Source organism: Aspergillus sclerotioniger (assembly GCF_003184525.1).
Source record: "Aspergillus sclerotioniger CBS 115572 chromosome Unknown BO94scaffold_6, whole genome shotgun sequence".
Classification (NCBI taxonomy): Eukaryota; Fungi; Ascomycota; class Eurotiomycetes; order Eurotiales; family Aspergillaceae; genus Aspergillus; species Aspergillus sclerotioniger.
In genome coordinates, this window is record NW_020290996.1 from 965,815 (window position 1) to 984,621 (window position 18,807).

An 18,807-nucleotide genomic window follows, 5' to 3' on the forward strand; every position below is an offset into this window, starting at 1 on the left:
AATTCTGTTCAATTTAGGCGGTGGCAGAAAAGAGGACCTGGCATCGTCACCGCCTCCTGTGATCAATGACATAATCAACACTTCTTCCCTCCACCGCCACAATCCAACTGCGCCTCTTGTGGCTATCAGGCGCGACTGATCTCAGGCACCGCACCGCACCGCACCCAAGTTATTAATACTCTTATTGAAACAATTTCTGCCCTGTATTGTCCTAGAAGGTATACCCAGCTGTTGGCTTTCTGATGCACGCGGTTACAGGTGTAAAACATCTCCTGAGGACATCTGGAACTAGTAATATTTTGGGTCGTTTGGTGGCGCGGCTTTCTCCTTCCTTGAAGCGAAATAGACTAGGTATGTTGCGATTTTCCGGCCTGTGGGGGCTCTGTGGGCTGTTTTCTTTGACTTTTTCTGGGGAGGGGCTTGCTGGGATGCATGTGTGGAGACTTACGTGAGATTTAGTATTTGAGAGTACAAGTTTTGTGCATCAACGCGCTTCTTTTTCTCCTTGTTTAAGCTTAAACAGACAAAGTTTTTCCACGCATTTACGGAGGTACTCAAATTCTGTCAGGATGAGTGACTCTAGTAGACCTATCAGATATGTTGATGTAGGTTGGCTATTATCGTGTGGAAAATCTGGGCGTCTTAGCAGCTAATGAATTATAGATTGGTATCAACTTGAGTGATCCAGTTTTCTCAGGGAGCTACCATGGCAAGCAGGTTCATGATAGTGACTTGGATGACATCGTGCAGCGTGCAAAGGATATCGGTTGCCAGAAATTCATGGTGACTGGCTCTGACCTGGAGGAGTCTCGGCGTGCCCTCCAACTTGCACATCACTACCGTAAGTTTGGTTTATTCACTGCCCCCTTGCGACACTGTGAATACTAACCTTTCCTGTAGCGGGCTTCTGCTATGCAACCATTGGTGTTCATCCTTGCCAGGCGAAGCTTTTCGATGAATTCCCTGGCGGCCCTTCCAAAATGCTAGATGAACTTAAAACTCTTGCGTTGCAGTCAAAGGAGAACGGACAAGCTGTTGCGTTCGGTGAAATCGGCCTTGACTATGATCGATTATTCCTGAGCGCGAAAGAACCTCAGCTGAAATATTTCGAAGCTCAGCTGGATCTTGCGGTCGAGATTCAACTTCCTCTTTTCCTTCATTCTCGAGCTGCTAGCGATGACTTCGAGAAGCTACTGGCGCCGCGACTGGCGAAGCTTCCCAAGAGAGGGCTCGTGCACAGCTTTACGGGAACGCTAGAAGAGATGAACCGGATGGTAGCCCTTGGTCTTGACATCGGAGTGAATGGTTGCAGCCTTAAAACTGAAGAGAACCTCGATGTAGTGAAGGCCATTCCGTTGGATCGACTTCAGATCGAAACAGACGGTCCCTGGGTATTACTTCCACACCCCCTAACCGATTCCTTTATTGACAACGACCTTCTAGTGTGAGATTCGTCCTTCCCATGCCTCGTCGAAATACCTCAAGGGGGCCCCAGAACTTCCAAAAGCAGTCAAGAAGGAGAGGTGGCAGAAGGGGTTGATGGTCAAAGGTCGCAATGAGCCTGCCGCGATCGCCCACGTCGCCTACGTGATTTCTCAAATTAAAGGGATTTCTGTCGAGGAAGTTTGCGAAGCGTAAGTATTTCCTCATATTGTCGTATCGCTGGGCTCGGGTGCTAAAAAATATACGATATTAGTGCGTGGAATAACTCGATCAGAATGTTTGGGCTTGGGGAGGACGCCTAGTACTAGTGACCCTGCATCCGGAAACTATAGATGCCGTTGCAAGGCTGACACTGACCGCTTATAGCCCATTCAATGACGGCCTGCCATATCGTCAGATAAAAAGCTGCTAGAAAAAAGAAAAAGAAAAGAAAAAAAGAAAAGAAAAGAAAGATTCTTGCTTTGTTATTGTCATGACCATGAATAGATAGAGAATGATGCGATGGAGTCCAGTCACTTTTATGTTGTTTTTGTGCAAGGCCGCTCGCTATGCAATTCTAAGACGCTGAGTCAGTCGACCCCAACCACGGTTCCTCACCACGGCTAGACTCCTGTGGGAGTTGCTGAACGCAAACTCTATACTGCAACAACTCCCCTACATTGTTTATCATGTCGTGAAGAATGACAAGCCAAACTACCGTCAGTCTCTGAGATACGTGCTTTTAGGGACGGACCAGCGTGGGTAGCCATCTGGCTTTGCGCTGCCGATAGCCGCTCACGGACGGTCCTTCTTGCTTCACTGAGGTGCACGTAGTGGCACGCCGCACGTGTCTGTTCCTGCTTAAGCACCGGGCTCGTGTGCGCTCTGGCGGCAGAAGCTAGTAGTTCTAGTTCTGTTGACCTTCCTTTGCAGCAGCTCACCGTCCATACCTCACTTCTCTCTCCTCACTCACCTCCCTGACTGTGCATTACTCGGTGACGAAAGCCTCGCTGGCTACCTCAGCATTGCATCAAGATTGCTTTTCTGAAATCGCCACTATGTCTCTTTGTCGGACCTCCTCCGCCTGAGGCCTGCGAGGCTTCCTGAGTCTCCGACATCCTCCCCCATACCAGTCACCCTTTCCAAAAGCAGTTTCCAGCTATTGAGCTGGAGATTGACTGTTCGTTGCCTCTAGGTGTTTGTAGATCACCCCTCTACTCCTGTTCTCCCTTTGGACATAAGCAGTCATCGTGGTCTGCTGCCCGTACACCGAAGTTTTGAGTCATACAGTCGCTCGCTTCCGAGTCAGAAATCAAAATGGCCAACCCGTTGACCGAAAAGGATTCCAACAGCTCTCTGAAGAGCGTCCATGGTAAGTGATCTTCTTGCTACGGTATGGAAATAAACTGGGTTGCTTTGTTTTGGTTTGCTAGTTCAGTTACAGGGGCACTAACACGATTGAAGTAGCCCGTCATAAAGCATCCTCTATTGAGTCGGAGCCCGCACAGTCGGAGCTACCAGATAATTTCGGAGAGGTTGTGAAGGGGGTATACCGATCTGCCTTTCCGCATCCTTGGAATCTTCATGCACTGAAGAAGCTGGGTCTGAAGAACATAATGTACGTATCCCTACCCAGCTACACAGTTATCACAATTGACTCACTAGCTTTTAGTACCCTGGTTGATGAAGCCTACACCTCCAGCCATGTGGTCTTCTTGAAAGAGAATGGGATTGCACACCATCGCATCTTAGTACAAGCGAACAAAGACCCTGATGTCAAGATACCAGATACTGTTATGTGTCGAATCCTAGAGCTTTTGCTCGATAAGAGCAACCATCCCATCCTCATCCATTGCAATAAGGGGAAGGTGAGATTATATTGATGCTTATATATCGAATTATGCCTGACGATGATTCTAGCATCGTACTGGATGTGTGGTTGGTTGTTTCCGCAAGCTTCAGGGCTGGGAATCGCGCGATATCATCGACGAATACTTCCACCATTCTTATCCAAAGTCTAGGCTGCTTGATGAGAAATTCATCAATGAGTTCGACGCCTCTCAACTTTCTCAATCTGCTCAGGCTTCCGGTGTCAAGGCGTGGAAGCCGTCAGGGCACTTCAAGTTGCCATCAGAAGAAAACGATAAGGCTTCTCCGACACGCCTCCTCCCTCCCGTTCTCTGAGGTCTATGTGTCTTTAAGACTCTAATGATAACCTTGGACAAATGTCCGCCGAAATACCATCCACTGGTCAACATGACCTCCGTTCTGGCGATCCGATGCTCCTAACGGCAAATCTATCCGCCATGAGTTCTTCGTGCAGGACACTCGGATCAGTCAACCAAGGATCTCACCCGATCTTCTTCCCATAAGAAAATCACCTCTTACTTCCTTTCTCCCTCGATGTGGAGCTGAAACGTCCTGACCGACAGGATCGTGCTTACGCAGCTTAACGCCCCGTCGATGGATATTGGCTTTTTTTATGTCCATGGTCTCAGACACTGGCGTGGTCTTTAAAGATAGACTAATGCGCGGTACTCGCCATCACTCCGTCTACTAGTGTAATATTTAATGTGGGGATGAGCGGGATAGAGTGTTAACAGTACACAGAAAACATTAGCGAGGGAACACTCAACAAGCCACATCTAAATGGTTACAATGTATTTTAGATAAACGTCTTTCTATATTAAGAGAAGACATTGCTGGCAGAATTCTTCTTCTTTTTCTTCCTTCGTGGCTGCAGGTCATACTGTATCTTCATCCTTGGAATCTGTATACATTTTTCAACTATCATATAGCACATATGTCTACTTCAACGCTGGTATAAACTTCAGATATAATCGCACAACATATCGTCGTCATCATTCTCAGACTCGCCGTCAAATGCTAGATCATCCGAGAACGGCGTTTGACTCGATATATCTTCCTCTAATTGTTCCGGTAGAAGATCAACATCACCATTATTATCATCATCACCCAGGGAGAATTGTAACGACCCGCTCGATGATGAAAAGGCAGTAGATAGCATCTCACAGCTCGTCTCATCAGGCTCACTAAACCCAAGGAGATCTTCATCCACGTTAGGGGAAAATTCCTTGTCTCGGATGTTATCGTTGTACATAGGTGCTACTGGCCCACCGATATATATGTCATCCTTCCAACGCTGCGGGTGATTTCTGGTTCGCGACTTAGGTAATGGTCGTGGTGTCAGGAGACGCAGGTTCTGTGATGCTTGTGGTTTGTAGAGCTGCTTCTGGGCGATGCGCCACAAGGCGGCTTTTATAGTATTGCGTGTATTGGTTGGGCTTGCTGGAAAGGACTGGATGGCGCTTGATGCGTTTAAATAATTTAGCTTGGGGATCAGGGGCTGGTAGCTAGGGAGTTTGAGCATAGAGGATATGGATTTCGCAATTGGTGGGATAAGTTGCGATCGTTGGCTCATTTCCTGCTTAGTGGTTTAGTCAGTCATTGATATATATAGATTGGGGGGTGAGAGGACGTACTCTGTAATAACCTGGGCTAAAAACCGAGGGGGCGAGTTGGGGAAGGCTCTGGAGGCCTTTCTCGCTTTGGTAACTTCCCTCACTGCATCCGAGTAGAAGTGATTCTAGGCCTGTGGTGATTAGGTTATATAGTTCTTTATGCCGTGTATCTGGGGAGACCCTTCCAAAGGTAGTGTGGTGAGAGGTGAGGAGAGATGAGCTCTGCTCGCTTCCATGTAACTCTTCTAGCTCTTCGATGAAAGTCGGGGTCTCCGTGTCCTCAGAATCCTCCGGCTTCTTCTGCTCAAGTCCAAATAGAAGCATGTCTTGTTTGTGCTCGTCGTAAGGTAGAATGGATATATATCCAGTTCGATACTGGTCTTCTGGAATTTCTGGCTTTGCCATGGAAGTAGGTATATATACTTGTGCATGTTCCTCGTTATGGGCGAAAGATAGGGATACTTTGATTGACGACAAGAGAACACTTGGTATGCTGCTGGGGGGATGAATAATATCATTGTAACCGAGCACAGCTGCCTTTCGCACATTCCTCGTTCTCAAAGGTTGTCTTAGGTTTCTGCGGATTCCGAAGGAGAGCTGTAACGACGGGGGGTTGTCTTGATTATAGTTTTTGGATTCGCAGCCTTTGAATAGCGCGACGAGACCAAGATCTGACCAGAACTTAGGAAAACAACCCAATTAGCTTAGCTATCAATGTGAGGTCACTTTCTTGTCGACTCAAGGATACCTTGGACCTGCAAAGCATCTCTTCTATTCGTGACACAAAAGCTGAGATCGAAGGGACAATTGAGGTACTGTCGGGGATGGAAACAATGAAATTAAGCTCCGGTGTTTGGGATATCCATAAATCATTCGATCTGAGCTGCCTCTCGATGTGAGATGGATTCGCCGGACTGGAGCCATCAGAAGGTAATATTTGAGCTGAAGCATGCAGAGTCAAGCTGATGGTTGACATTGGAGAAGTGAACCTGTCCTTTCCAAGATTGGCCTCGAAAGCCATGTTGCGATTTTTATGAACGAGGATGTCAGAATTGACCAATATTTCACTAAAAGCAAGCTCCTGTATCCAGGAGCTTGTGGTAGATGGTGGGATCTATGACAGTGGAGACATGTCATGGGATAAATATAACCCGTCTCCACCCACTCTGAGAGTATAGACCATGACTACACCAGTAAAGCATGTCTATGGCTCAACGAAAGATATAGATTAACCAATTTTCAGATGTATGCGTGTATTTAATCGACTTGATGTCGGTCAAGATCAAGTGGTACTTCAATTCCCTTCTCCCCTCACACCATGATTAATATTAGCGTATTGTATATGGTTGGTGGGAAGAAAGGGCAAAAAGAAAACGGGCCCACACCCGTGATTCGAACGCGGAGCCTCTGCTATTGAAGTTCTGAACGTTGCTAGAGTCGGGATTAGAAGCTTGGAGCTTATCGCCAATATAGTACTTGTGAGAGAGGATAGAGTGATGACATTGTAACTAATCTCCAGTTGAGTGTAAAGAGAAACTTTTTAAAGATAGAGGTAATCATCATATTGTCTATCTACTCCATCTAAGCCCCGCAAACTCTTACAATACAATCCGGCCACTATTTGAAGGTTATTGACCGATCTATTGAGGTTTATTTTTAGCCGGCTTATCGATAAGAGCAACATCCATCACGTGCATGGGGATTGATTACCTGGCCCCTAAGCATCCTCCGCATCGGGGTACCTTAGTTTCAAGAGCTTCACAATTAGCGATGCCCAGTGATGAAAGACATCTTTCTCTCTTGGCTGACAAGAATGGCCCTGGTGGGCCAGAATCGCAGTCTCTCCTTTCCGAGTCACCCTCGCAAGACCACGAGCTTGTAACCCATGCAGCCCCGGCTAGCTCGACTCCCCGCGGACAGCCGCACCAGTCTTCTATATCTCAGCCAGCACCAGACGGACAACGCCGAACTCCACGTACGCTGAACCGTGTTCGATTCGATCTCGATGACGATACCGAAGACGAGCGCCACTCCAATGGCCACTCCCGCGACTCAGAAGACTCATGGCTGGAGGAAGAGGACTATGGCCGCGTGGACCGCAATCGGTCAGCAAGGCAAATGATCCCTCTCCTGACAGACATAGAGGCCCCGAGCGTGACCCTGGCTACTTCTGATGAATTCTTTCCCGAAGAACACTTAGAAAATGCGAGACCAAGGAGCGGGATGCGCATGGCGTTCATGAACATGGCCAATAGCATCATTGGAGCTGGTATAATAGGGCAGCCTTACGCACTTCGGCAGGCTGGCATGATGATGGGAATAGTGCTCCTGGTTGTTCTCACTATTGCGGTGGATTGGACTATTCGTCTCATAGTAGTCAACTCGAAATTGAGCGGCGCGGATTCTTTCCAGGCGACAATGCAGCATTGTTTTGGCAAGAGTGGACTCATCGCCATTTCGGTTGCTCAGTGGGCGTTTGCGTTTGGTGGAATGATCGCATTCTGTATCATTGTTGGAGATACCATACCGCATGTGTTGAGCGCATTATTCCCTTCTCTTCGAGAGATGTCGTTCCTGTGGCTCTTGACTGATAGAAGAGCCATCATCGTTCTTCTTGTTCTCGGGATTTCGTATCCACTGTCTCTGTATCGGGACATTGCCAAGGTACAGTGTCAATTACCTACGCAGCTAAGTCATGCAAGGCTGACGATCCGGTGTAGTTGGCGAAGGCGTCTACGCTGGCGTTGATCAGTATGATAGTTATCGTGGTAGCTGTGATTACTCAGGGGTTTCGTGTACCCCCAGATTCACGCGGGGAAGTGAAGAGCCTACTCTTGTTTAATAATGGGTTCTTTCAGGCTGTGGGAGTCATATCGTTCGGTATGTGTTGGCTATTGATTGACTCTGTAATCATGAAAGCTTACTAACTGTATGCAGCATTCGTATGCCGTATGTAGCACTGTGCTTTGCATGATCTGAAACTAACAGTTTTAAAGACCACAATAGCCTCCTGATATACGGTTCACTGAAGAAACCGACCATGGACCGATTTGCAAGGGTGACCCATTACTCGACCGCTGTCTCGCTTCTGATGTGTCTAACCATGGGCATTTCTGGATTCCTTTTCTTTGGATCGCAGACACAAGGTAACGTTCTTAACAATTTCCCATCAGATAATATACTGGTTAATATAGCTCGACTGTAAGATCACGGCCCATTGTCCCGAATTGACTCACCAAGCTGACTGAAATAAGATGCTTTGGCTTGAACATGCTTACCACCTTACCGCTCGAGGCTTTTGTATGTCGGTCAGTTATGACAACTTATTACTTCCCCGACGAGCCGTTCAACATGAATCGACACCTAATCTTCACGACCGCACTGGTTGTGACGGCTCTGGCAATGGCCTTGATAACCTGCGATCTCGGTGCAGTGTTCGAACTGATAGGCGCGACTAGTGCTGCAGCGCTGGCCTATATCTTCCCTCCTCTTTGCTATATAAAGCTGAGTAATGCGTCGCACAAAGCGAAGATTCCCGCATACGCGTGCATTGTTTTTGGCGTAACCGTAATGGGAGTCAGTCTGTTGCAAGCAGTGATGAAGATGATAAGCAGTAGGTCCATGATCTATATACTTCAGCGTCCCAGGAATGGTTTTGCTAACGAGTTCTGCCTGCGGCCATAGGTGAAGGTGGCGCGAGCACTTGCAGTGCCTAGTGAGAGAACTCTATATCTAGTGTGCAACTACTTGTATGCTTACTTCCTATACGATAGACTTCTTTTCTTCCTGGCTACCTCGATACAGATGTACATACAATCGTGCTGCCGGCACATTTTTCTCAACTATCCTTTTTATTCTCTATCCTTTTCTCGTATCTCCCCCTTTTTTTTTCGGATGGTTTCCAATGTTACTAGGACAGCTGGTGTTCAAATCCACCTACAAAAGCGCAGAACCCCTGGCCAAAGCCCAATAGTTCCGAACCCGAGAGTGTGTTGGCTGGCGCCTTCATTTTAACTCACTGAGAAAAGGTACTGGGGCGTTGCTTTTTGTTCCACCATTTTAGGTGTGATGGCTTAAATTTATCCAATCAGTCTAGGCTTTCTCCCTGTAGTGCAAATCGGCGTTTGCATTCTGCAACAACCCATTTCCCGCCATTCAAAGTTTCACCCAGCGTTTGCCTGATTCTCAGGCTTTCTCCCATTTCAGAATTCTGTTGATTCCACTGCCCATCCACAACACTTGAATCCTTCACCCAGTTGTGCCTTACTCTCACACCCTTGCTCTTTCCACAACATTGGCTTCCCAACTACCTTGTTTGAGCCTGAAAAACAATCCTCATCAGCTTGGCAGTGACAGGTAATGTGTTCTCACCAGCCTTCTTCTCATCACTTTCTCTGCCTTTCCCACTGCCTTGCCTGGCCCTGGAGTGCCTTTCCATTGATCTAGTCAGTGGCAGGTGAATGTATGACTGTTATCAAAGTACCTTTGCCTGCATTCACTCTGTTATCTTCCCTACGCGTTGTTGTGCCTTGTCTAACATGCCTGACTTCCACTAGATTCCATCTCGGCCCATCACAGATCGTATTGAATCTTTGCTGTTCTTCGGTTGTTAGAAGCACATCCCTAAAAATATGGCCTCCAATTCTTCAGACCGCCTCGGAAGGCTTCAGATGGTTCGTTCCACGCAGAGCCGGTTCTCCTGCTCTCGCGTTTTGAAGCTGGATCGACGGCTAACCCAGCCTATAGGAAGACTTAGGGACCGCAAGACGAGAGCATATTTCAACGGCGGACGACCAACATCATAGACGGATTAGGCTACAAGACATCGAAGCAGGAAGGTTGGCGTACGTCGAAAATTCTGACGCCCAGAAATTGGCCATAAAAAACGAGGCACAACTCGCGGGTTGGGCAAGTAAGTCATCGAAGGAAATTTAACCTTGAAGTTTGTGTATCTTACTGAACCATATCTTCAAGATGTCTACAAGACAATAGGCGATACCGAGGACCTCGAACATCTTGACCCTCTCCTTGACGGACAAACCCACCGCCTTGCCTTGAACGCGACAATCCGTGAAGGCGGAGGGCAAACACATGCGAGGACTGGAAGTGAGAGGCATCCTGGAGCTGCTTCATCGATCAGAGCACCGCGCTCGCGCGCTCGCGGCGGTGGTGTTATAGGAACTCGGGGGCGTGGAACAAGGCAAGGCTCCTTGACGTGAGTATTGGTACCTTTCCATCATGGATATTGGACTAAAGAATACACGTATTTCCAGGTCGTCAACTCCAAATTTTGGGTACCGCGTTGTCCTACCCCCAACGAAACCTCACCTAGACCCAGCTCTTGATACATCCAATGACTTTTACAAAGGGACGCGCCAGGGAAATGCGTCTAGGAAAGAGGACGCATACAAAGTGCAGAATAGACAGCCCTGTAAGATCTCGGTCTTTGTGATGACGGAAATTAAACCTCCTAATGTGATCATCTAGCTACTCGAAAGCCAACACCTACTATCAGTGCCAGAAGGCCTATGTATGTTATAAGCTACCTCCCTCGATGACACAGTGTCTAACCTTTACCCCGCAGGGCTGATTATGGACGCCTCATCAGCCCGCCTGAGAATTTTCTGGCCGCTGCTCGCAATGTAGTTGTTAACACAAACACTGCAGGAGTCACTCCCACTGGCGCTGCCAAGGTTTCTGGCGATAGTAGGCCCGAGGAAAGTACAAGATCATTGGATACAGCAGGTGCCAGCGGTCACTATAGCCCCTTGAAGGTACAGGAGCATGCGGAATTTCGAATCCCTGTACGCCCTCAGGCTGCCACCCGTTCGGGAGACCCGCCAGTGCCGTTTACTACTCGGAGCACTTCTTCGCAGCGCCAGAATATAACTAGAGCAGGCGAGCCGTTCCCACTTTCACTGTCCTCAACCGTACGAGATACAGCTTCTCAGGAAGAAGGGTCTGCATCGATGAGCCTAGAATCCGAACGGTCTACTTCTGAGTTGGTGGAAACCCAATCTCATGTGAAAGAGCAAGTTACGTCTGGTATGCCTACGCCGATTACGGTTGAGAAATCCTCGTTAGGGAAATATCATGCAATTGGAGATGATGACAGCAGGTCATTGGCAACCACGAATGCCACGGATGCACTTTTGCTTGATCTTAGTTCTACACCACCGAAGCAAAGTCTCCTTGGCCGAAGCCCTCTTGCCACGGCAATGATGAGTCCTACTTTGGAAGACCTTCAAGGTCTTGAATTTGTTGAAGACCTAGATCTCTTGCAGGATCCAGTGCTTTATGATTCCGCGCCCATGATTCAACCCATCGGATCGAAGTCTGCAGTTAATTTGAAGCGCCAAATTGACATCCTTTGCGAACTGCTTGAATCAACCTCGCTATCCGATGCGAGCCGTGAGAACTTGAAGCAATGCAAGGATGAGCTCGAAGGAAAGATGAACAAGCATAGCCCCACGGACGAAACAAAAGGGAAAGGGGTCCTTTTCCCAGACGAACACATCTCTCAAGATGTCGGGGCGGTAGCCGAACCAGGCGGACAATCGCAATCAAGTCTCGATTTGTTGGATATGCAGGATACACCCATGGAGAGTGTAAGGCTAGATATTACTCAGAGCCCAAGCCCGCAAAGCCGACTGAATGTGACAGCGCCGCCATTCTTTCCTCACATGCCATATCGCTCCCCAGCAAATAGCATCTCGAGTGAGTCAACTTGCATTCCGCAAACCCCCTGCCCCCACCGCCGGATTTCCCTCACCGAGGGCCACATCATCGGTGACCACCTGCTCCCCGGAAGGCGTCGGAATTCCATGGTTACTGGACCTGACCCGCTGGTGGCGAAGCAGCTACCACCTGGTGGTATGGATCATATTTCAATCTCTTTACTCCTTACCAACCCTAATGCTAACAATGACCCTAGGGCCCTCGGAGCCTCGCGTCAAGTTCACGATCCCGCAGCCGTATTCGCTCACATTGCCGCAAAAATCTTCAGTCATGGAAGCGTTTCGCCCGGATGATGTTGGTGAAAATACCCAGCCATTCGCCAATCCCTCGCCTGAGCTACAGCGTTCAATGCATGCCCCGAAGCCCGAGCCCGAGCCCAAGCCCAGGACCTCGGCCTTGAGCGGCCTGGAAACTTCTCGGTACGCACCCTCCCAAAGCAGCAGGCCTCTGCGCTGAGTTGTCCGGGGGAAAAGTTTTCCTACCAGTTTCAGTTGAGCTACAGTGTACTTAGTATTCAATCTAGGTAGTCAGAAATGTCAAGTAGTCGTACAGTCTGGTCTTGAAGCGACCTTCTTTAACAGTTCCTACTTGATCTGGTATATAGAAAGGTAGACAAGTAACATATTCGGCATCAAAGAGGATTTGAGATTCGCACTTTTCGTATTCTAACTAATTGTCTATGACCATGTAAAACCGCGCATGTACATACATTTATAATTTCGCCTTGACCTTCAGCATCGCTTCCGCTACCTTCCGCCGTTGGACCTTGCCCGTTGCTGTCTTGGGGATCTGCGGAACTAGCCACACCTATATCGCGATTGAGTGAATGTCCCGTTTGCAGCCACAGTGATAGTAGGAAATAACTCACCTTCTTAGGCGTCTTGAACTTGGCCAACTTGGACTCCACCCACGACTTCAACTCCTCTTCCGTGGCACTCACTTGGTTTTTAAGGACGACTGCAGCACCAATGTCTTCACCATAGTGCCCTTCATCCGGGATAGCGAAGCACACCGCCTCCGCAACCTTCGGGTGGTGTAGGAGCGTATTGTCCAGCTCAATCGGGCTGATCTTTTCACCGCCCTTGTTAATAAGCTCCTTGATGCGGCCGGTGATGATCACGTAGCCATCCGCATCCTTCTTGCCCTGATCACCGGTGCGGAAGAATCCGTCCTGAGTGAAAGAGGAGTTGTTTGCGGATGGGTTGTTCAGGTAGCCCTTGGTTACGTTTTCGCCCCGGACGCAGATCTCTGCTTCATGGCCCTGGGGGACTTCGTTGCCGTTGTGGTCTAAGATGCGCACTTCAACACCCTGTCCGACACCCACGCTGCCTGGTTGGCGCTTTGCAGGGGGAAGAGGGTTGCTGGTCATTTGGTGAGCGGCTTCTGTCATCGCGTAGGCTTCTAGGACTGGTGCGTTGAGCGCTTTTTCTAGATCCTGGAAGGTCTTTGGTGACAGGGGTGAGGAGCAGGAGCGGATGAAGCGGATTTGAGGCACTGGGTTGGGTAGTGGGGTCTTGAGTAGAATTTGGTGGATGGTTGGTACGGCTGTGTACCAGTTCGCCTTGTAGGTGATGAAATCCGACCAGAATTCCGATGCCGAGAATCTGACAGGAACGATTACAGAGCCTCCGGAGTATAGAGGGGCAAGGAATGCAGCCAGTAGACCGTGGACATGGAACAGTGGCATCACAAGGTACGTCCGGTCTGCTGGAGTAAGGTTATACGTTGCTTGGATGTTCCCTGTCGCGAGCTCGTTAATGGCTGTCTACATGGGGCATGTGTGGCGTTGTATCACTAGTACTTACTCATCGTGGTTGTCAGGTTCTTGTGAGTGAGGGGAACCTAGATGGGTATGTTAGCGATGTGAGGTATCCAAAGGGGTGGTGGAGCATACAGCTTTGGGCCTGCCAGTGGTTCCACTGGTATGTAGGACGAGTGCGGCATCTTCAGGCTGGGCTTCCTGGATGTCTACGCCTCCATTGCCTGTCAGTTTTCCATGTTCCTTGACGTCCAAGATGATTTCGGAGCCGTTCCAATAGCACTCCGCAATGGCCGCCTGGTACTTCCTGCCCGCACGAACGGCGGGTCCATCCTTTATGTATGATCCCCTCGGAATCAGAACCAGTGTGGAGCTCAGATCATCAATGTAGAATTCAAATTCCTCCTGCTTATAGGCCGGGTTCAAAGGCGCGGCGATGGCTCGCTGCCACGAGGCGGCTAGAAATGCGACTATGAACTCATAGGAGTTGACCAGGGCCAGTGATACGGCGGCGCCATGGGCGACTCCCAGTCGAGCTAACTTGGCTTGGAAATCGGCAATATGGCGGTGCAACTGCTGATAGGAGATCGATAGCGGAGTGGGTTTATTGGGGACTAGGACTGCGATGTCAGCACTATCGGAGGAGAATGACCGGGCCAAGGTTGCCATGGTCGTTAGTATGCTGCACGGCGGTACCGCTTGGGCCTTGGCTGTCAGGGATGGTGATGGAAATTGTATGAATAATATCGATGACGACTGGACGCTCGTGTTTCTTGTGTGAGGAAGACTTCCTAATCCCGTGAGAATTGTTTACCACGGCAATGCTGAAAGGGAAAGCATTCGACGGTACACCTCCTTTCTCAATAATGATTAATTCTCCGGCCTCGGGATCTCCTCTTTGGGCGACACTTCCTTGTCATGTCCCGTTTGGGACAGCTTATGCAAATTAGTCAGCATATGCAAATGCAAACGCTGCAAACTGTGTAAACCGGTCAAACCCCGCATAGATGGCCCGGTGATTGCACGACTTGAAGCCGATCTCACTTGGACCGTTTGGGCCTACATGGATCTTCTTCAGGCTCGTTGAACAGTTCCCCTCTCATAAACTGTTTGGCAATGAATTCCGACTCCACCCCCTCGAAATCTGGGGCTACTCTCTCGCTCTACGCCAATTTGTTGGATCCCTCCGCCGATAACTCTCCCGGAACGATTGCTCGCGCCCCAGTCGTCTTCAAGCAGAGCACTGAAGGTGACTCTCAGTCGGATGAATCCGCTGCCAAAAAGCAGCAGCTCAATTCTGGTAGACTCATACCCTCTTTCGTTGACTGAATCTTTCTTGTCTGCGCTCCTTGACCGATCTGATTGCTCACTTGTCCACTCTATTGTTCCTGTTGGTGGTATCTAGCTTCTCTCAGATTTCAACCTACCAGAAGACCCCAACTAGCGACTCAAAAACCGAAAGCAAAACCAACAATACCAAAGGCTGTCGCAGCACCTGCGGCCCCGGCAGCTGCCCCAGTCAAGACTACTCTTGCGGATTGGGCAGCCACAGAGGATGACGATGTCAATGGATTCTACGCCGGCCCGAAGAGGCAGCGAGGTGGTCGCAAGAAGCGCAAGAAGAATCGCGATGCGCAGGAGTTCATGCAGAACTGGGACGATATCTATGACCCGTCGCGACCGAACAACTACGAAGAGTACAAGCACAGCGACGAACAAATAGCCGAAGTCCGGGAATGGAAGGACCGTCTCTACGCACATCGCATGGCCAGGTCACCAAGCAGAGATTCGTATAGCGATGATGATTACGTACGGCCCATGAACCGTAAGTTACTTGGACCCGAGCCGGGGAAAATGTTTTGCTTAACTGAGTTCCAGGACAATTTGCTCCTCCGAGTAGTTTCGCGCCGCCCCCCAATCTCAACGACATGCCACCCCGACCACCCATGGGATCACATACCCCGGAACAAACAAGCGAAACCCAAGGAGACATGTCTATGTCGGATATCCCTCCACCGCCACCTCCGCCTCATGAACCACCAGCCCAGGTTCCGGATGACCCTACAGGAGAAGATGCCTACTTACGACGCCTCCAAATGTCGATGGGCAATCAGCCTACGGGAATCCCTGCTGCTCCACCGCCAACCAGGCCTCTGGAAGCCCTACATCCAGAATCTGCGACCGTATCCCGTGCACCGGTTCGTTACACGCTGCCTCCCCCGCCCGAGGATATACCTGCGTCGGAGGCGGAGCTTGAAGAAGTCTTCGCGAAGGAGCAGCCCGTGGAAGATGAGCCGGAAGATGATGGCCAGCGCTCCCTTCGACCCGGGCAGAAGGGGTTCGCTGAACGGCTCATGACAAAGTACGGCTGGACCAAGGGTTCTGGCCTGGGCGCAACGGGGTCAGGCATCGTCAAGCCATTGCAAGTAAAGGTCGAGAAACAGAAGAAGCGACCGGACGCCGAAGGTGGTGGGTTTGCTACACCCGCTGGTCGGGGCAAGATCATTGGCGGCGCAAGGAAGAATGAAGAGGAGGGGAAGTTCGGCCCAATGAGCGAAGTGATCATCCTCAAAGGTATGCTTGACGGGATGGATGTGGATGCCGAATTGGCCGGAGGTAGTGAGGGTGGTGGTCTGATGCAGGAGATTGGAGAAGAATGCTCCGAGAAGGTAGGTGGATATTATCTGCCTTCTGCATGCCCCAATCTAATATGGTACAGTACGGTCGTGTCGAACGTGTCTTCATTCCTAGAGATTCGGCGCCTCCAGTGCCGGTGTTTGTCAAATTTACCAACCAGCTCTCGGCGCTACGGGTAAGTCGTGGGTCCTATTCTGGTACTGTGTTGATACTAAGAACATTAAGGCTGTCAACGCCCTCGAGGGTCGGATATTCAATGGAAACGCGATCACTGCCCGGTTCTATGACGTGTCTGACTTCGAACAGGGGATATACGATAATTGATAGCAAGAAGCAGCCTTGTACACATGATACCTATAAGCGATGGGGTTGGGAATGTCGACGACGATACAATGAAATGGAAATCACAACACTGAGCACTCTCAGAATGTGATCATATCGAACACTTCCAACATTTCCAACTCGTTGACCAGATCATCCTCACATGCGTCGCTTGTGGGAGAAGGATCGAACTTGGTCAAATAACCATCCCTAGTGCCTTGTGCCATCGCAGAGAATGCCTGCGTTTCGCTTTCGACTTCTCCCAGGTCGGTCAAAGCGTCATCAGATCCGCACTGGGGACATACTTCCAGGATTGGGATGCTTAGCACCTCCGTCTTGCCGCAGCGTTCACCGGGCTTGACTGTCTGAATGCACCATATGCGGAGGGTATAGAGTTGCTTGATGTGGAAGCAACGGACATGGTACCAGGCGATCTCATGGCACATCTTTAGTTCTGTGATAGTGCGGAACTGCTGGGAACCAAACCAGGGATGGGATTTTTGGAATACAAGGGAATACGAGGGATGCAAGGATATCTGAGGCCAAGCGATCTTTTATATCTTAGGCATGGATATAGCAACGGGAAGTGGCTTCACAGACGTGCATTTAGGCGGAGTAAATAAAGACATAGTAGTGACAACCATTGTCTGGCTTTTCAGGATTGCCCGATTTGGGCAGGGTGATTGCCAGAAATTGTGGATTTCTTTATTGCCTGTTCCTATGCACCCAGTCTAAGTTCCATCACAAGGGTCATTTAGACTTTAGCAGGGCCTCAATCCCGTTTGGTGCCTGGATTACCTCCTACCAAAGAGCCCAAGCAAGTTCGTGCATGGAACCCTCCGGTTGTTCCGTTACCCAAGGCTCGGGAGGAAACGACTGAACTCTGAGGGAGGGGGAGTGCCAATCGACTGATCGATTGGGGCCGATGCGGATCTATCAGGGTCATGTGATAGTGATGACCTGCAGCGCCGCCGGGGAGTGATTGGCTGTGGGGCATCAAACCCAGCGATGAGCTGCTGCACGCCCAAGACAGTGTTACTTCCTCTCTGCAACTTCACTGCTCGTCTTTCTCTGCTCACGGGTCTGACTCTCTCATAGCTACGTCCTTCTTCTTCTCCCTCGTCCTTCTTTCTTCTCCTCTTCTCACCCGCGACCCCTCATCGTCTTTCCAGCCTTGCTCAACTCCCATTCCACATACGTAATTCGCAAATCGCACCCATCATGTCCTTGTGCCAGAACCGTCTTACGGAGGAGAGGTATGTGTCTGATAACGCCGCATATGCCCCATCTGTGGCCTTTCCGACCTATTTTCTTCCAGTCACTAACTGCGAATGCGAACTACTACAGAAAACAGTGGAGGCGCGACCATCCTTTCGGCTTTTACGCGAAACCACACCGAACCCCTCAGGGCACGCTCGACTTGAAGAGATGGGAGTGCGGTATCCCCGGAAAGGCGCAGACACTTTGGGAGGGTGGACTTTTCAAGCTGGATGTTACGTTTCCTGACGGTGAGTAAGGCGCGAGTGTCGACTAGCACTCTATGCGACAGGCCGGCTAACCTCTGTTCGGTCGCAGAGTATCCCACGAAGCCGCCAAAATGTAAGCCTTCCCCTTTTCTGATCTCATACTGGAAGCCGGTCAACTGCTCTTTCTTGTTTCTTTTTTTCACATCTTTCTCAGTCATGTCGCGCAACAAGCTAACCAGAACAACCTTTGACAGGCAAGTTCGTCCCTCCACTTTTCCACCCGAACGTCTACCCCTCCGGCACCGTCTGTCTTTCCATCTTGAACGAAGAGGAAGCCTGGAAACCTGCTATCACCATTAAGCAAATTCTCTTGGGTATCCAGGACTTGCTGGATGACCCCAACCCGGAGTCACCTGCGCAGGCGGAAGCATACAACTTGTTTAAGAAGGACCGCCCTGCTTATGAAAAGCGGGTGAGACAAGTCGTGCGGGAGAATCCCGCTCTTTAAGTTACTTTAAACGACGGCACGAGACATCATTATTAACCCAACGAAGCCACGCCTACGCTCGTCACGTTTTCTATACTCCTTGAATACAACCCAGCTTTGTGATTATCACGGCGCATACGGCGGCCCGATTGTTATGTGTGGTGTACTCCCACGTGGGGTAGAATGGTGAGGAAGCCTTTAGAGAAAGAGAGAAGGGCGCACATAAACCAGAATGAAGTTCGTCGCGCTCTTCCGGTCAACCGATTTGGGAAGGTCGCGTCGGACTGTATCTTGACTTTTTCATCTCGCAGCTTGATCTAGTTGGTCGAACACTTTGTCTCTGGAGGCTCTTGCCAGGTTTTTCTTCTTAGCGAGCAGCGTGGCGTACTGAGATTGACAAAACTGGGGCGGTTATGGACGGCGTTTGACAATATTATTTGTGATTTACCCGATCGTCTGTCATTCTTTTGGTTCTCATATTTCTATCTACATCTA

At 49.7% G+C, this 18,807-nt stretch overlaps 8 protein-coding genes across 8 annotated transcripts; 6 read left to right on the forward strand and 2 right to left on the reverse strand.

Annotated features, from left to right (window-relative positions):
* Window positions 1–569: 569 nt before the first annotated feature.
* On the forward strand, window positions 570–1,745 carry BO94DRAFT_459722 (3'-5'-exodeoxyribonuclease; the record flags this gene model as incomplete). The annotated part of the gene is made up of 5 exons (XM_025607852.1): window positions 570–605; window positions 664–841; window positions 901–1,391; window positions 1,444–1,634; window positions 1,697–1,745. 5 exons carry the CDS (start codon window positions 570–572, stop codon window positions 1,743–1,745), a joined length of 945 nt encoding a protein of 314 aa, XP_025470478.1.
* Window positions 1,746–2,739: 994 nt separating this feature from the next.
* Window positions 2,740–3,606, forward strand: yphA (tyrosine phosphatase family protein; the record flags this gene model as incomplete). Its single annotated transcript, XM_025607865.1, has 4 exons — window positions 2,740–2,794; window positions 2,887–3,040; window positions 3,095–3,290; window positions 3,343–3,606. The coding sequence occupies 4 exons, from the start codon at window positions 2,740–2,742 to the stop codon at window positions 3,604–3,606; spliced, it is 669 nt and encodes a 222-aa protein (XP_025470479.1).
* A 646-nt stretch (window positions 3,607–4,252) lies between these two features.
* Window positions 4,253–5,880, reverse strand: BO94DRAFT_460289 (uncharacterized protein; the record flags this gene model as incomplete). Its single annotated transcript, XM_025607877.1, has 3 exons — window positions 4,253–4,867; window positions 4,926–5,437; window positions 5,721–5,880. The coding sequence occupies 3 exons, from the start codon at window positions 5,878–5,880 to the stop codon at window positions 4,253–4,255; spliced, it is 1,287 nt and encodes a 428-aa protein (XP_025470480.1).
* Window positions 5,881–6,646: 766 nt separating this feature from the next.
* On the forward strand, window positions 6,647–8,933 carry BO94DRAFT_511561 (putative amino acid transporter). Its single transcript, XM_025609777.1, has 6 exons — window positions 6,647–7,568; window positions 7,625–7,784; window positions 7,842–7,853; window positions 7,901–8,105; window positions 8,159–8,517; window positions 8,589–8,933. Exons 1-6 carry the CDS (start codon window positions 6,675–6,677, stop codon window positions 8,618–8,620), a joined length of 1,662 nt encoding a protein of 553 aa, XP_025470481.1. The 5' UTR covers window positions 6,647–6,674; the 3' UTR covers window positions 8,621–8,933.
* Window positions 8,934–9,134: 201 nt separating this feature from the next.
* On the forward strand, window positions 9,135–12,139 carry BO94DRAFT_511563 (uncharacterized protein). The gene is made up of 8 exons (XM_025609778.1): window positions 9,135–9,260; window positions 9,461–9,577; window positions 9,651–9,816; window positions 9,879–10,119; window positions 10,178–10,335; window positions 10,392–10,434; window positions 10,489–11,777; window positions 11,839–12,139. The coding sequence occupies exons 2-8, from the start codon at window positions 9,536–9,538 to the stop codon at window positions 12,096–12,098; spliced, it is 2,199 nt and encodes a 732-aa protein (XP_025470482.1). The 5' UTR covers window positions 9,135–9,260; window positions 9,461–9,535; the 3' UTR covers window positions 12,099–12,139.
* Window positions 12,140–12,289: 150 nt separating this feature from the next.
* BO94DRAFT_487138 (acyl--CoA ligase) lies at window positions 12,290–14,127 on the reverse strand. Its single transcript, XM_025609027.1, has 4 exons — window positions 13,537–14,127; window positions 13,448–13,484; window positions 12,511–13,382; window positions 12,290–12,449 (listed from the first exon to the last, which is right to left on the reverse strand). The coding sequence occupies exons 1-4, from the start codon at window positions 14,068–14,070 to the stop codon at window positions 12,354–12,356; spliced, it is 1,539 nt and encodes a 512-aa protein (XP_025470483.1). The 5' UTR covers window positions 14,071–14,127; the 3' UTR covers window positions 12,290–12,353.
* Window positions 14,128–14,517: 390 nt separating this feature from the next.
* Window positions 14,518–16,411, forward strand: BO94DRAFT_615146 (putative G-patch DNA repair protein (Drt111); the record flags this gene model as incomplete). Its single annotated transcript, XM_025616753.1, has 5 exons — window positions 14,518–14,701; window positions 14,807–15,226; window positions 15,280–16,070; window positions 16,121–16,213; window positions 16,264–16,411. 5 exons carry the CDS (start codon window positions 14,518–14,520, stop codon window positions 16,360–16,362), a joined length of 1,587 nt encoding a protein of 528 aa, XP_025470484.1. The 3' UTR covers window positions 16,363–16,411.
* Window positions 16,412–17,580: 1,169 nt separating this feature from the next.
* On the forward strand, window positions 17,581–18,333 carry BO94DRAFT_554451 (E2 SUMO-conjugating protein UBC9; the record flags this gene model as incomplete). Its single annotated transcript, XM_025613718.1, has 4 exons — window positions 17,581–17,649; window positions 17,678–17,867; window positions 17,935–17,958; window positions 18,080–18,333. 4 exons carry the CDS (start codon window positions 17,581–17,583, stop codon window positions 18,331–18,333), a joined length of 537 nt encoding a protein of 178 aa, XP_025470485.1.
* Between the last annotated feature and the right edge of the window lie 474 nt (window positions 18,334–18,807).

Bases quoted from the DNA above. Each gene is read 5' to 3' on its own strand.
- BO94DRAFT_511561 (XM_025609777.1), top strand. From the start codon at position 6,675: ATGCCCAGTGATGAAAGACATCTTTCTCTCTTGGCTGACAAGAATGGC. The intron at 7,569-7,624 runs GTACAGTGTCAA...GATCCGGTGTAG, and splicing joins TGTATCGGGACATTGCCAAG to TTGGCGAAGGCGTCTACGCT. The intron at 8,518-8,588 runs GTAGGTCCATGA...CTGCGGCCATAG, and splicing joins AGTGATGAAGATGATAAGCA to GTGAAGGTGGCGCGAGCACT.
- BO94DRAFT_511563 (XM_025609778.1), top strand. From the start codon at position 9,536: ATGGCCTCCAATTCTTCAGACCGCCTCGGAAGGCTTCAGATG. The intron at 9,817-9,878 runs GTAAGTCATCGA...CATATCTTCAAG, and splicing joins ACAACTCGCGGGTTGGGCAA to ATGTCTACAAGACAATAGGC. The intron at 10,435-10,488 runs GTATGTTATAAG...TTTACCCCGCAG, and splicing joins ATCAGTGCCAGAAGGCCTAT to GGCTGATTATGGACGCCTCA.
- BO94DRAFT_487138 (XM_025609027.1), bottom strand. From the start codon at position 14,070: ATGGCAACCTTGGCCCGGTCATTCTCCTCCGATAGTGCTGACATCGCA. The intron at 13,383-13,447 runs GTAAGTACTAGT...AGCTCGCGACAG, and splicing joins GAACCTGACAACCACGATGA to GGAACATCCAAGCAACGTAT. The intron at 12,450-12,510 runs GTGAGTTATTTC...ATCGCGATATAG, and splicing joins AGTTCAAGACGCCTAAGAAG to GTGTGGCTAGTTCCGCAGAT.